The sequence below is a fragment of the Melospiza georgiana genome, chromosome 16 (genome assembly GCF_028018845.1).
Source record: "Melospiza georgiana isolate bMelGeo1 chromosome 16, bMelGeo1.pri, whole genome shotgun sequence".
Taxonomy (NCBI): Eukaryota; Metazoa; Chordata; class Aves; order Passeriformes; family Passerellidae; genus Melospiza; species Melospiza georgiana.
This window is the reverse complement of record NC_080445.1, coordinates 14,883,781-14,895,750: the sequence shown is the minus strand read 5'-3', so window position 1 is coordinate 14,895,750 and position 11,970 is coordinate 14,883,781. Positions and strand designations below refer to the sequence as shown.

Below are 11,970 nucleotides of genomic sequence, written 5' to 3'. Positions count from 1 at the left end.
CCGCTTCCGGCCGCAGCAGCGAGCGGCGGCGCAGAGAGGCGCGGGCAGCGCGGCGCCCCCTGGCGGCGCCAGCATACACAGACCTCCAGCCTTGGTCTTTGGATGGTTTATTAACGAAAACAAAACGTTCAACGGCAACAAACGGCGAACGGGGCCGTGACACACATTCCAGGCCCGGGCGGGGCCGCGGGCGGGCCAGCCGCTGCAGCCGTGAGGGAGCGGCTCGGGCCTGGCTGCGGCCGGAGCCGGGGCCTGTCCTGCTGGAGAAGCGTCGCTGGTGCGGGGCCAGCCCGGCTCAGGCGCCCGGCAGCTCCCACACGAGCACGGCGCTGTGCGAGGCCGTGAGGAGGCAGCGGCCCGAGGGCGCGAAGCGGCAGAGGTGCACGGTGTCGTCATGGCCGGCGTAGTCCTGCGGGGTCCCGGCGGGGCAGGGCTGCAGCCGCAGCAGCCGGTCTGGGGAGAGCAGCGGCTCAGGGCTCTGCCAGGAGCCTCCCACTGGCCCCCATCGCCCTCCAGACCATTCCCTGTCACTCACAGACCTTCTCCATCTCTAGTCCCTTCCAGAAGCACCATCTGTGGTCACCTCCTACCCCCTTTTCATGTCCTGTTCTGGCCAGAAGCACCATTCCCTCTCAGCCTCCCTCCCTGTCCTCTCCCAGCCAGAAGCACCATTCCCAGTCACCCCCAGCCCCTGTCCTCTCCCAGCCAGAAGCACCATTCCCAGTCACCCCCAGCCCCTGTCCTCTCCCAGCCAGAAGCACCGTTCCCAGTCACTCCCCAGGCTCTCTCCCTGCTGCTGAGCTGAGTGACACAGGACAGACAGACCCAAACTGCTCCAGGAGGAAGGTGCCCTTGCCAGGAGCAGGGTCCTGCCTGTACCCATACTGTGGGAAGGTCCCTGCTGCCTCACAGGCTGCAGAAATGGAGACAGTCCAGAACCCCGCGAAGTCATTGCAGTGGCCCATGGCCAAGAGGATTGACCTCATGCGTCTCATTTCTGACCCAGGAGCCTCCTGGAGGTTTCTCCTCTCCCTGGACTGTAGCTCCCAGGTTTGAGGACATGTCTCTTGTTTGGATGAATGAGGACACTTGTTTCCCCTCTGGCAGAAGAAGGAGTGGCCCAGGCACCCCCAGCACTCACCACTAAAGCCAAGAGCCATGAAAGGTGCAGCTGGGGACAGGCTGAGGGACGTGGCAAAGGCTGGCAGGGAGATCTTCCTGAGCACCTGCAGGCCAGCAAGAGAAACACGGGCAGCTCAAAGGGGAGGGCAGAGCCACAGCTGTGCAGCCACAGCCCTACGGAGGGTGATGGGGAGGCTGAGGGTGCACAGCTCCTAAAGCTGCCCCAGGCATCCAGGAGACAATGCAGAGAGTGTTGGATGTTCTGGAAGCAGCCACCTTCCTCTCGCTGGGATCAGGGACTGGCTGCCTGCCTGGATGCAGCCTGAGGCTGGGGCAGGGCTCTGCTGCTCACCTGGGCCACACTCGGGAGTTTCCAAAATGAAAATCTGTTCCCTGAGCAGCTGCCTGAGCCCACCCCACCCCTGGGACTGAGGGTAACACACAGGGCAGCCTCCCCTGTCCCCACTGCCCGTGGCAGGGGACAGGTACCTGTTTTTTCCTCAGGCTGTAGAACAAAGCTTCCTTCTGCAGCCCAAAACCCACGTAGACCAGGACACCATGTTCCCAAGGGCAGAACGCAGCCAGGCTGGGAGGGAGGCTGTCCAGACCCTGAAGAGGGAAACCAAAGGCAACAAAACAGGCTGGGTTCTCTTATTTGGATCAATGAGAGATAACAGGAGAGCACAGAGGGACCCCAGGGCTGTGAGGGTTTGAGCAGTGAGACATGAGTATGGTGGAGGCTGCTTCCTCCCTCTTGCATTCCCATCTCTGGCTCAGGGAAAGCAAGGAACAACCACACCCTGCCATGGAAACCTGGAGCAAATCATTTAGTGTTGTAGGAGCAGGTCCCATGAGGCTCCAACAGGTTGAATTCCCACTGACATATTACTGCTGCATGGGCTTGAAGCTGGGATTTGGTTATGAATCAGCTTAACACAAGAAAACAGGGCCCAGGAGGCAGATCTTGAGCAGGGGATGCAAGATCAAACCTTCATGCTGCAGGGAGAGCTGTAGTGAGCTTCTTTCCAGAGCAAATCCATCTTTTTGGTAATAAATGGAAGAATTACTGACAGAGCCCAGGTGCTGTATGGACCCAGTCTGAGGCACTGCCTCTTTCCCCCCCAAAACCACCCAGCTCCCCTCTGTCTGCCAATGTCACCTGCACTAGGGACCATCTCCATCCTCTCCAACCAACACAGATCCTCCTGCTTTTCCAGCAGGTGTCCTGCTGCCCAAACCCTGCCCCTGGGCTGGAGCCAGAGGCCTCTGCCAAGCAGCAGAGGCACACAGGGCTGAGTACTTGGCTCTGGGAAGCCATCACCACGCTCCTGGCTCAGAGCACTCACACTCAGGAGTGTCAGAATTAGCAGCAAGCTCATAATTAGCTCTCCCTCCTGCTCACTGCTGCCTGGGCTCTGCTTTGCTGCCACAGGGCTCTCAGCTCTTTGCAGGTGCAGTTTAGGGCTCCCATGCTTAAAGTCAGTGCTGCAGAGCAGTCTGGCCCTGCTACTTTACTTCCACGCCCAAGAAGGTGCATTGGCAACACTCTGTGAGCTGGACTAACAGAGCTGCCTTCCCTAAGCACACAGTCACTCTCAGAGCCTCCCTCCTCCATCTCTGCTGGTGCCCAGCCTCACACCAGGAGCAGGCAGGGCCTGGCAGGTGCCACACTCACCTCAGGGCCAGCAGGGGCTGGGAAGCTGAGCCAGTCGAGGAGCTCACACTTGTCCTGGAGCCAGTCGGAGCCCCAGACGCTGACGCGGCGGTCGGAGCTGGCTGCCAGCCACAGCTCCCCTCCTTCCACCCCGAGCTCGTGGTACTGGGGGCAGAAACACAGCCCTGTCCTGGTGAGCTCCCCTCCTTCTCATGGTACTGGGGGCAAAAACAACAGCCCTGTCCTTCTGAGCTCCCCTCCTTCCACCCCGAGCTCGTGGTACTGGGGGCAGAAACACAGCCCTGTCCTGGTGAGCTCCCCTCCTTCTCATGGTACTGGGGGCAGAAACACAGCCCTGTCCTTCTGAGCTCCCCTCCTTCCACCCCGAGCTCGTGGTACTGGGGGCAGAAACACAGCCCTGTCCTGGTGAGCTCCCCTCCTTCCACCCCGAGCTCGTGGTACTGAGGGCAGAAACACAGCCCTGTCCTGGTGAGCTCCCCTCCTTCTCATGGTTCTGGGGGCAGAAACACAGCCCTGTCCTGGTGAGCTCCCCTCCTTCCTCCCCAGGCTTATGGTACTGGGGGCAGAAACACAGCCCTGTCCTTGTGAGCTCCCCTCCTTCTTATGGTTCTGGGGGCAGAAACACAGCCCTGTCCTTGTGAGCTCCCCTCCTTCTTATGGTTCTGGGGGCAGAAACACAGCCCTGTCCTTGTGAGCTGCCCTCCTTTCACCCCGAGCTCGTGGTACTGGGGGCAGAATCACAGCTCTGTCCTTTTGAGTTCCCTTCCTTCTCATGGTACTGGGGGCAGAAACACAGCCCGGTCCTTTTGAGTTCCCTTCCTTCTCATGGTTCTGGGGGCAGAAACACAGCCCTGTCCTGGTGAGTTCCCTTCCTTCTCATGGTACTGGGAGCACAAACACAGCCCTGTCCTTCTGGGGGCACAGAGGCTTTGAAGGAGGGGGACAGTAAAGAGTGGGACAGGAACTCATGGGAACATGGGGCTTGTGTTTAGGGGATGAAAGCCAGGATTAATCTCTGTTTGCGGCTGCCCCATCCCTGGAAGTGTCCAAAGCCAGGCTGGACAGGGCTTGGAGCAACCTGGTCTAGTGAGAGGGGTCCCTGCACATGGCAGGGTGTTGCCACATTTCCCTTCACAGAGAAAAGCAAGGCACAATTCTTCCCAAGGATTTCTGAGATTCACATTCTCTTAACCTCAGAGAAAGGGAAAACACAATTCTTATCACTTGCTGTGCCTGTGTTTGTGCCAAAGCAGAATGCAATATGGAGATTGTTTAGCCAAAGTGAGGATGTTTTCTTTCCTTGGCCTATCAGGGCCAAGAGTGTGTGTGTGTAGGGAATGTTGGGTGACAGTCATGAGATTCAGTGCAGTGTGAGCAGGTGTGTGCAGAGTGAATGCTTGGCAGATTCAGTTTAGATGAAATGTATATAGTATAGTATAATAAAGTAATTAATTAGCCTTCTGATATCAATGGAGTCAGATGCATCATTGTCTCCCCTTTGTCAGAGTTACCTTTGATTTACAATAGCAGGGGGCTGGAAATGGATGATTTTTAAGGCCCTTTCCAACCCAAATTCTGGTCTGAACAACTCAGTTCTCTTCATTGGGACACCCTGTGGATCTGCACATCTCCTAGGGGAGTTATTTCCAGTACCACGTGTCCCCTAACAACGTCCTTCACCTCAAATCAAGGAGGATTTCCTCAGTCTCAGATTACCAGGAAACACAGCCTTGCAGTGTAGATGATCTTAAAGCCTGAGAGCTTAGAGAAAACTATTCTCATTTCTGCTGTGCAAAGGGAAAAAATGCTCCATGAAGAGGAGGACAAAGGAGTATCAAACCATCCCACTGCTGCACAGCCAAGACTTCCCAGCTCAGAGGAACCAAAAACCCTTTTTGGGGGGCACAGGGTCTGCAGGCTGACAGCCTGGGCTGCTCCTGAGGGATGCTGCTCTCCAAGAGCCTGTGGCACAGGTTCATGTCACACCCATGTGCAGGGTGTCAACAACTGCCACCAAAGGTCCCCCTGCAGGCACAGCCTCAACTCAGGCTGCACCTGCAATACATGGAGATTTATTCCACTGAATATATCCCTGGAAAACCTGATCCGAACTTTCTGGAAGGGATGGAGGAAGACTTCCAAAGAGGAAAAGCAAGGGACACCAAAGCAAACTTGCTGACCAGAGCTGTGCAGTGACAGATGGGGACTGGGGTCACTCCTGAGGTCTCACCTGCTTCCTGGTGCACTGGAGAACAGTGATGGGGGAGCCTTTGTGGTCAGCCAGGACATGGATGGTCATTCCAGTGCGAGGGCTGCTGACAGCCACTATCCCATCCTTGCCCCCAGATAGGATCATTTCCCCTGGTGGCAGAGGAGAGGAAAGAATGGGACAATTCTTGTAGGAGGAAAAAAAGAGGAGAAAGGTCCAAAGCTATGGGATATCAGTGTCCTGAAACACTGTGAAAGGCTGGGAACATCCCAGTCAAGGGCTGGGTGTGATGAGATGTCTCAGAGACACCCACTACACCTCAATACTGAAGAAGAGCCACAGCAGATCATAAAACAAAGGTGTTTGTTGTACCCAAACCCCTTGGCTATCCCAGAGCCAATGCACCTCCTGTGCCCCACCCAGCACATGCCCAGCTGGCAGAGTCACCAGAGCTCACTGGGACAAGTTCTGTGGCTCTCCCTGGCCCTGGGGTTTTGGGAAGGGGGCCATGACACAGAGCAGCACCAAGCCACATTCCCTGAGGTCCCATGTCCCCAGTGTCCCCTCAGGCAGCCTCACCATCAGTGGAGTAGGTGACTGCTGTCAGAGCAGCAGCGTGGGGGTGCATTTTCAGCTCCATCTCTGTCCTGGAGACACTGAACACACGGACAGTGCCATCACTGTACCCTGCCACCACGTGCTGGCTCTCGCCGGGACGAGGCCACACCCCAACGGGACGAGGCTTCCAGGCCAGGCACTGGCAGCTCTGCAAGGAAATTGGCACAGACCTGCTGACACAGGGGACACTTCCCTGTGCCAAGAGGAAGGGACTTGATGTGATCCCTTACCTGGTTGAGCACCTGGAACTGCACCACCAGCTCGGTGCTGCCCAGAGCCCAGATCCTCACGCTGCCGTCCTCGCCGCACGTGGCACAGTGACTCTCGTCAGGACTGAAGCACACCTCAGTCACCTGCTCCAGGGAAAAGGCACACAGCAGGGCTCTAAGGGTGCCACAGCCCAGAGCACATCAGCTGCCCTGCCCCTTCATCCCCAGGATTGTGCTCATGGGACCCGCCAGATGAGAGGGAACAAAAAAGATGGTGCAGAGCTTTGCTTTTGGGCTAACAGGACAAGAGGGAATGTCCCCAACTTGCACCAGGGAAGATTTACACTGAATATTAGGAAGAATTTCTTCACAGAAATGGTTGTAAAAGCACTGGCACAGGCTGCCTAGGGCAATGGTGGAGTCACCATATCCTAGAGTATTCAAAAATATTCACCATACCCAACAGTGTTCAAAAAATGTGTAGGTGTGGCATGTGAGGACATAGTTTAATGTCGTGGGGCTGGGTTGGTGCTTGAACTTGATGATCTTAAAGGTCTTTTCCAATCTTATCAATCATGGCAAAGAGTAAACCAACCCCAAAGGTAGTCCAGGCAAGGTGCACTGCAAGCTGTCATAAAATACCTTCTCTCCCACCATTTGAACCCCTTTTTCCTGTAACAGAAAGAGAGCCTGAAGCAACAGCAAAACTCAAAGCAGGCCCAGCCTCTGACCTTGCTCTTGTGGCCACTGATGAGTCGGATGCTGGTGCTCTCCAGCCAGTTGATGTACCACAGGGTCCCTGCCGTGGTGCCCACAATCCCCATCTCCAGGGAGTCATCAAAGGCTGTGCTCACAATGGTCCCATCCAGGGTGATCTCGTGCTCCAGCAGCACTGAGCCAGACCTGCAGGAAGGCAGGGTGGGAGGAGGACTGCCTCAGATGTTGGAACAGCCACTCTGCCTGCTTTAAATCCAACTTCCTAATGAGCCAGTTCAATGAGGGGCTTGTGTCCATGGAACAGTCACGGGGAGAGCTGGGGTTGTTCATCCTGGGAGCCCTCAGAGCCCCTTCCAGTGCCTAAGGGGACTCCAGGAGAGCTGGAGAAGGACTTTGGACAGGAGCCTGGAGCGACAGGACAAGGGAGAGGGGTTTCCCACTGCCAGGGGGCAGGGTTGGATGGGATATAGGGAAGGAATATTTTTTGTGAGGGTGGGCAGGCCCTGCACAGGGTGCCCAGAGCAGCTGTGGCTGCCCATGGATCCCTGGCAGTGTCTAGGGCCAGGCTGGACATGGCTTGGAGCAACCTGGGATAGTGAAAAGTGTCCCTGCCCATGGCAGGGAGGGTTGGAATGGGATGGTCTTGAAGGTTCCTCCCCACCCAAACCATTCAATTTCTGTGATTTGTACTTAAACCATCTTTTTACAGGAAAGAAAAGAATAGGGCATGCAATAGCATGAGAGAAGAAACAAAGGCAATGTATTTTCCCTACTTCTAAAGGAATTCCTACAAACCACAGACACAAACTTCAGGCACGATAAACACCCACTTCCACTATTAAGAGGGTTCAGCTACCTGTGGCAAAAATTCAGTCAAAAGATCCAGACAGAAAGAATCAGCAGTCACAGGACGCAGAGAAAAAGCTAAGGATGGAAGAGCAGCAGGAGCAGCGTGGTTGCACGTGGTGTCTGTCTGCAAAAAGCCACCTCTCAGACAGGTCCTGGGGGCTGCCAGCTGAGAGACCATGAGCTCCTACCTGGCATTGGGCCCTCTCAGCCTCAGCTCCTGCACGCTGCCCACGGACCACAGGCGGATGCGCTTGGTGTTGCTGCCGCTGAGCAGGCGCTGGTGCCGGCACAGCAGCACCCCTGGGGAGGAGCAAGGGCACCTGTCAGTGTGCAGGGTCCCTGCTGGGTGTGCTGGGGGTAAGGTGTGTGTGTGTATGCTGTCTGACAGCTGTCAGACATGGGGCAGGTATCCTCTGCTCATGGGGCAGTTTTATCTCTTCCACAACCAACCCTCTCTGCTGTCCATGGCCACTGAGTGTCCCTGCAGGGCTGATCCAATCCCAGCATCCCATGGGGAGATGCTCCGCCCAGGGGAGGAGCCAAGCATTCCTGCCTGGATCCAATCTGAGCCTGGCACAGCACAGCAGCCTTTGCCCCCTGCATTGCCAGAGGAGCAGCTTTCTGCTGCCCTGCATGGCCAGAGGGAGCCCAGGCCCATCTGCAGCAGCCCTGGAGCTGCAGAGGAAAACTCCCCCCTTGTGCAGGATCCCTGCTGCAGCAGAGCCACAGCTGGCACTGCAGGAGGGCCATGGAATGAGACTGCTACCAGCACCCTGACCAACAGAGTGTCAGCTCCTATTCTGACTCTGGCAGTTTTTTGTTTTCTGGGTTTTTTGTACTATGGCATTTGTATTTTTTAATTTTTCCTAGTAAAAAACTGTTATTCCTATTCCCATATCTTTGCCTGGGAGCCTCTTAATTAAAAAAGTTATAATAATTCAGAGGGAGGGGTTTCCATTTTCCATTTCAAGGAAGGCTCTTGCCTTCCTTAACAGACACCTGTCCGTTCAAACCAAGACATGTGGGAATTGGAAAAAACTGAAACTTCCACGGACACTGAAGGGTTTGATTTGCAGCCTCGGGAGAAGCTTGCATTGATGTAAAAATACAATACACAGACATTAAGCAGAAAATTCAGAAACTTATGTTTCTATAGTTGTAAGTAAGAATATGCCTTAAGCGAGTAAGAAACTGTATGGGAAAGATGGTGAAGGGTTTATACTGTAGGGGTGAGGTTGTACAGAATAAGCTAAGAGTTTAGCAGTTACAACAGAAGCATCAGTGTGCATGTGAGACAGAAGCCTATTGGATAAAATATCTGCAGTGCAGTAGAAGTAAGTAAAGGTGATAGGTTAGAAAAGCAAAATAAACCCTGTGGCAACTGTCCACTGGGTTAGAAAGTTCTATATTGTCTTGTAACAATAAAGAACTTGTGACTACTTTGTGCTATGGCTGACTGCCTGCTCCTCTAAAATCTCATGGCCTCTGAGACTGATGTTTGTCTGAGCTGTAAATCATTTTAAGCCCAACAATGGTCTCATCCCTTTATTACAGGTGGTGACAATGATACCCTGTCATCATCCCTGGGTGCTCCTGACAGCCACTCAGGCAGAAAAGTGGGAAAGTTCTACAGCCCAGCACTGTTTTACAGACTAGAGGGCTGTGGGTGCTTTGGCACAGGCTGCCCAGAGCAGTGGTGGAGCCACCATCCCTGCAAGACTCAAACAGATTGTGGATGTGATGCTCAGGGCTTTATGCTGGACCTGGCAGTGCTGGGTCAGGGGTTGGACCTGATGATCTTAGAGAACTTTTCCAACATTAATGATTCTATAAAGCCCCCAGGAGACCCAGGTCACAGATCCATTGCCACCCCACCCATCTTGCATCCAACACAGCAAACTGGTTTCCAAGCACAGCTGAAATGGGAAGTGTGTGAGCTCAGGGCTCCTTTCCCAGCACGTTCCCCTTGCAGCCCTGGCACTGCACCCACCGATCTCGCCCTCATCAGCCTCCCACGTCATGAAGCAGGAATTGGTCTCTGTGTCCCACACACAGATCTGGCCTGAGTTGGTCCCAGTGTAAAGGAGAGCCTCAGCACCATAGCAGAGAGATGTCAGCTCCACCAGCCCCAGCACGTCCGGGGCAGGGGCACGATGAACCTGCCAGAGCATAAAAACCAGCAATGTCAAAGGCAATGAACTTAGAAAGTGCTTAGATGAATCAGGAGAAAAAACATCCTCCTCCCCTCAATTCCTGCAGTTAATTCCTCAATACAACCAAAAGCTGTTTGTGCACAGTCAATATCACCTCACTGAGAGAAATCATTAAGTCAGAGATGCTGAAAATAAACCTTAAAAGGTAAAAGGGAGGTTTACCTTGAGTCTGACAGCAGCTTCCTGCTGCTCCAACACCCAGAATGTCACAGCTCCCCTCCCCACACAGGCAAGGTCTTGGTGAGAGAAAGGGCTAAAAGCCACATCGTGGAGAGGCTCTGAGATACAAGTGGACAGCACGAGCTCATAGGTGTGGGTGCTCCACAGAGCCATGGTCTGGTCACTGTAGTCCCCTAAGGAGAAAGGGAAAGAGAGCAGGAAGAACTCTGCTGCCTCAGGATGCTCACAAGCATCCACACAGCACACACACATCAGCTGTGCCACCCCTCATCCAGCTGTTGGCAGACAGCTGTTCCCAACACCATTCCAGGCATGGACACAGCTCCTCCTGTGCTCAGCACAAGCTGCACCACACGACAGATGCTTGCCCAAGTTAAGGACAGGCAGAACTGGCCCAGCACTTCACCCTGGAGATTGTGGCAAGGCTGTCCTGGCAGTGGAGTCACCTGGAGCAGCCAGGGCTGGGATTGGGCAGGCAGAGCAATGTCAGAGCAGTTTCCCCATCCTTGGGAGTCTCTGCACACCTTGGGAATGCCCCACACAAACTCTCCAGTGACCTGGGCACTCAGGGCTAACCCTGTCTTGACAAAGAACGGGATGTCACCTTTGCCAAGGTCCCATCTGAGGTGGGAGCTGACTTCCATGGGAGCCACCACAGCTGGGTGGGAGCAGAAGGCACTGACCTCAGTGATGGCAAAGCTCCTAAGCTTCCAGAGAGCTCAGGAGGACAGTGCTCTCCTGTTGCCTTTCCCAGGCTCCACAAGCTCTGTGGAGCTTTTCTCTCCCCTGCAGCCCAGACCAGAGCTGGAGGAGGAGAGCTCCTCTCCCACATTGCTCCCTGAAGAGCACAAAACTCCCTTTCTCTCCAGCAAAGCCTGCTTTTCTCTCCAAAGGCAGCCTCACCAGCCTGGAGGGAGTGTATTGTCTGCTCCACAGGTCCCCTCTCATGCAAAACAAGAGCTTCCTAATTGCATGTTGTCCTTTAAATGTCCCCTGCCTGAACAAAACAGACAGCTTGAGCATCCATCCTGTGCTGGCATGGCTGCCTGGCAGGAGGCTCACAGTTGGGAGCCTGGCTACTTCTGTCCAAGTCCATCTAGGCAGCAATAACAAGTCCAGAAGAAGGTTTTTCCCTCTGCACACTATAAATAGTACCCACAAACCATTTGCAGGGGGTCTAAGAAGCACCAGTGAGTCAGGAGAAGAAAGCTCTAACTGCTGCATTCCCTGCTGTCCCAAGGATACCACAGCACAGCTTCCTACCCACGAGCCTGCTGCACATCTGGCAGGAGTCTGGTGCTCACAGCACCCTCCTGCCATGAGCTGTCTGCTCTGGGGTGTCTTTTTGCACCCACAGCTGCTGTGACAGGAGTGCTCACCTATGGTGACAAGGAATCTGTCATCCCAGGAGAACGCCATGGCTTGCACTTGTGTCTCGTGGTGGAACAGCTCTGCTGTGCAGGCCCCATCCTGGGTGCTCCAGATGCAGATCTGACAGTGGGAGTCTCCATCCTTCTGCCCTGAGGCAGAGGCAAGAACCTAAGAGACAATGTGTAAGTAATTAGAGAATGTGTAATTAGAGAATGCTCGTTAGCCTTAACGGTTTTTTCAGTTCTCTCACATTAAAGGGATGTGGCTGGCAAATGGAGAATTCAGTGAGAAACAACCATTCAGTGATGGCAGGAGGGAAAGGCAGCATCACCCACAGGAAGAGAACAGCCTTTACAGAATCACTGAGGCTGGGAAAGATCTCCAAGATCTCCAAGTCCAACCTGTGACTGATCCCCATGTTGTCACCCAGCCCAGGGCATGGAGTGCCACATTCAGCTTCCTCCTTGGACACCTCCAGGGATGGGGACTTCACCACTCCTGAGCAGCCCCTTCCAATGCCTGACCACCCTTTCCATGGAGAAATTCTTCCTGATGTCCAGCCTGAACCTCCCCAGGCACAGCTTGAGGTCGTTCCCTCTCATCCTGTCCCTGTTCAGAGAGCACAGCCTGACCCCTGCCAGCTGTCCCCTGTTGTCAGGAGTTGTGGAGAGCCACAAGGTGCCCCCTGAACCTCCTTTTCTCCACATCAGCCTCGTGCTCCAGCCCCTTCCCCAGCTCTGTTCCTTTCTCTGGACATTCTCCAGCACAACAGAGAGCTGACTCCAAAACAATCTCCATAGCCTCCAG

The 11,970-nt window shown here is 54.6% G+C and overlaps 1 protein-coding gene across 3 annotated transcripts in view; it reads right to left on the bottom strand.

The window, feature by feature from the left end:
* Positions 1–194: 194 nt before the first annotated feature.
* The window catches only part of WDR90 (WD repeat domain 90), a 38,683-nt gene continuing 26,907 nt past the window's right edge, over positions 195–11,970 (bottom strand). For all 3 annotated transcript variants that reach the window (XM_058035261.1, XM_058035262.1, XM_058035263.1), the window contains 12 exons: positions 11,172–11,331; positions 9,775–9,965; positions 9,390–9,558; positions 7,588–7,699; positions 6,565–6,736; positions 5,855–5,977; positions 5,586–5,772; positions 5,028–5,158; positions 2,798–2,941; positions 1,612–1,731; positions 1,142–1,226; positions 195–453 (listed from right to left, as the gene is read on the bottom strand). In XM_058035261.1, the coding sequence (XP_057891244.1) occupies positions 296–453; positions 1,142–1,226; positions 1,612–1,731; positions 2,798–2,941; positions 5,028–5,158; positions 5,586–5,772; positions 5,855–5,977; positions 6,565–6,736; positions 7,588–7,699; positions 9,390–9,558; positions 9,775–9,965; positions 11,172–11,331 (1,752 nt within the window). In that variant the 3' untranslated portion in view covers positions 195–295. The remainder of the gene's footprint in view (positions 454–1,141; positions 1,227–1,611; positions 1,732–2,797; positions 2,942–5,027; positions 5,159–5,585; positions 5,773–5,854; positions 5,978–6,564; positions 6,737–7,587; positions 7,700–9,389; positions 9,559–9,774; positions 9,966–11,171; positions 11,332–11,970) is intronic.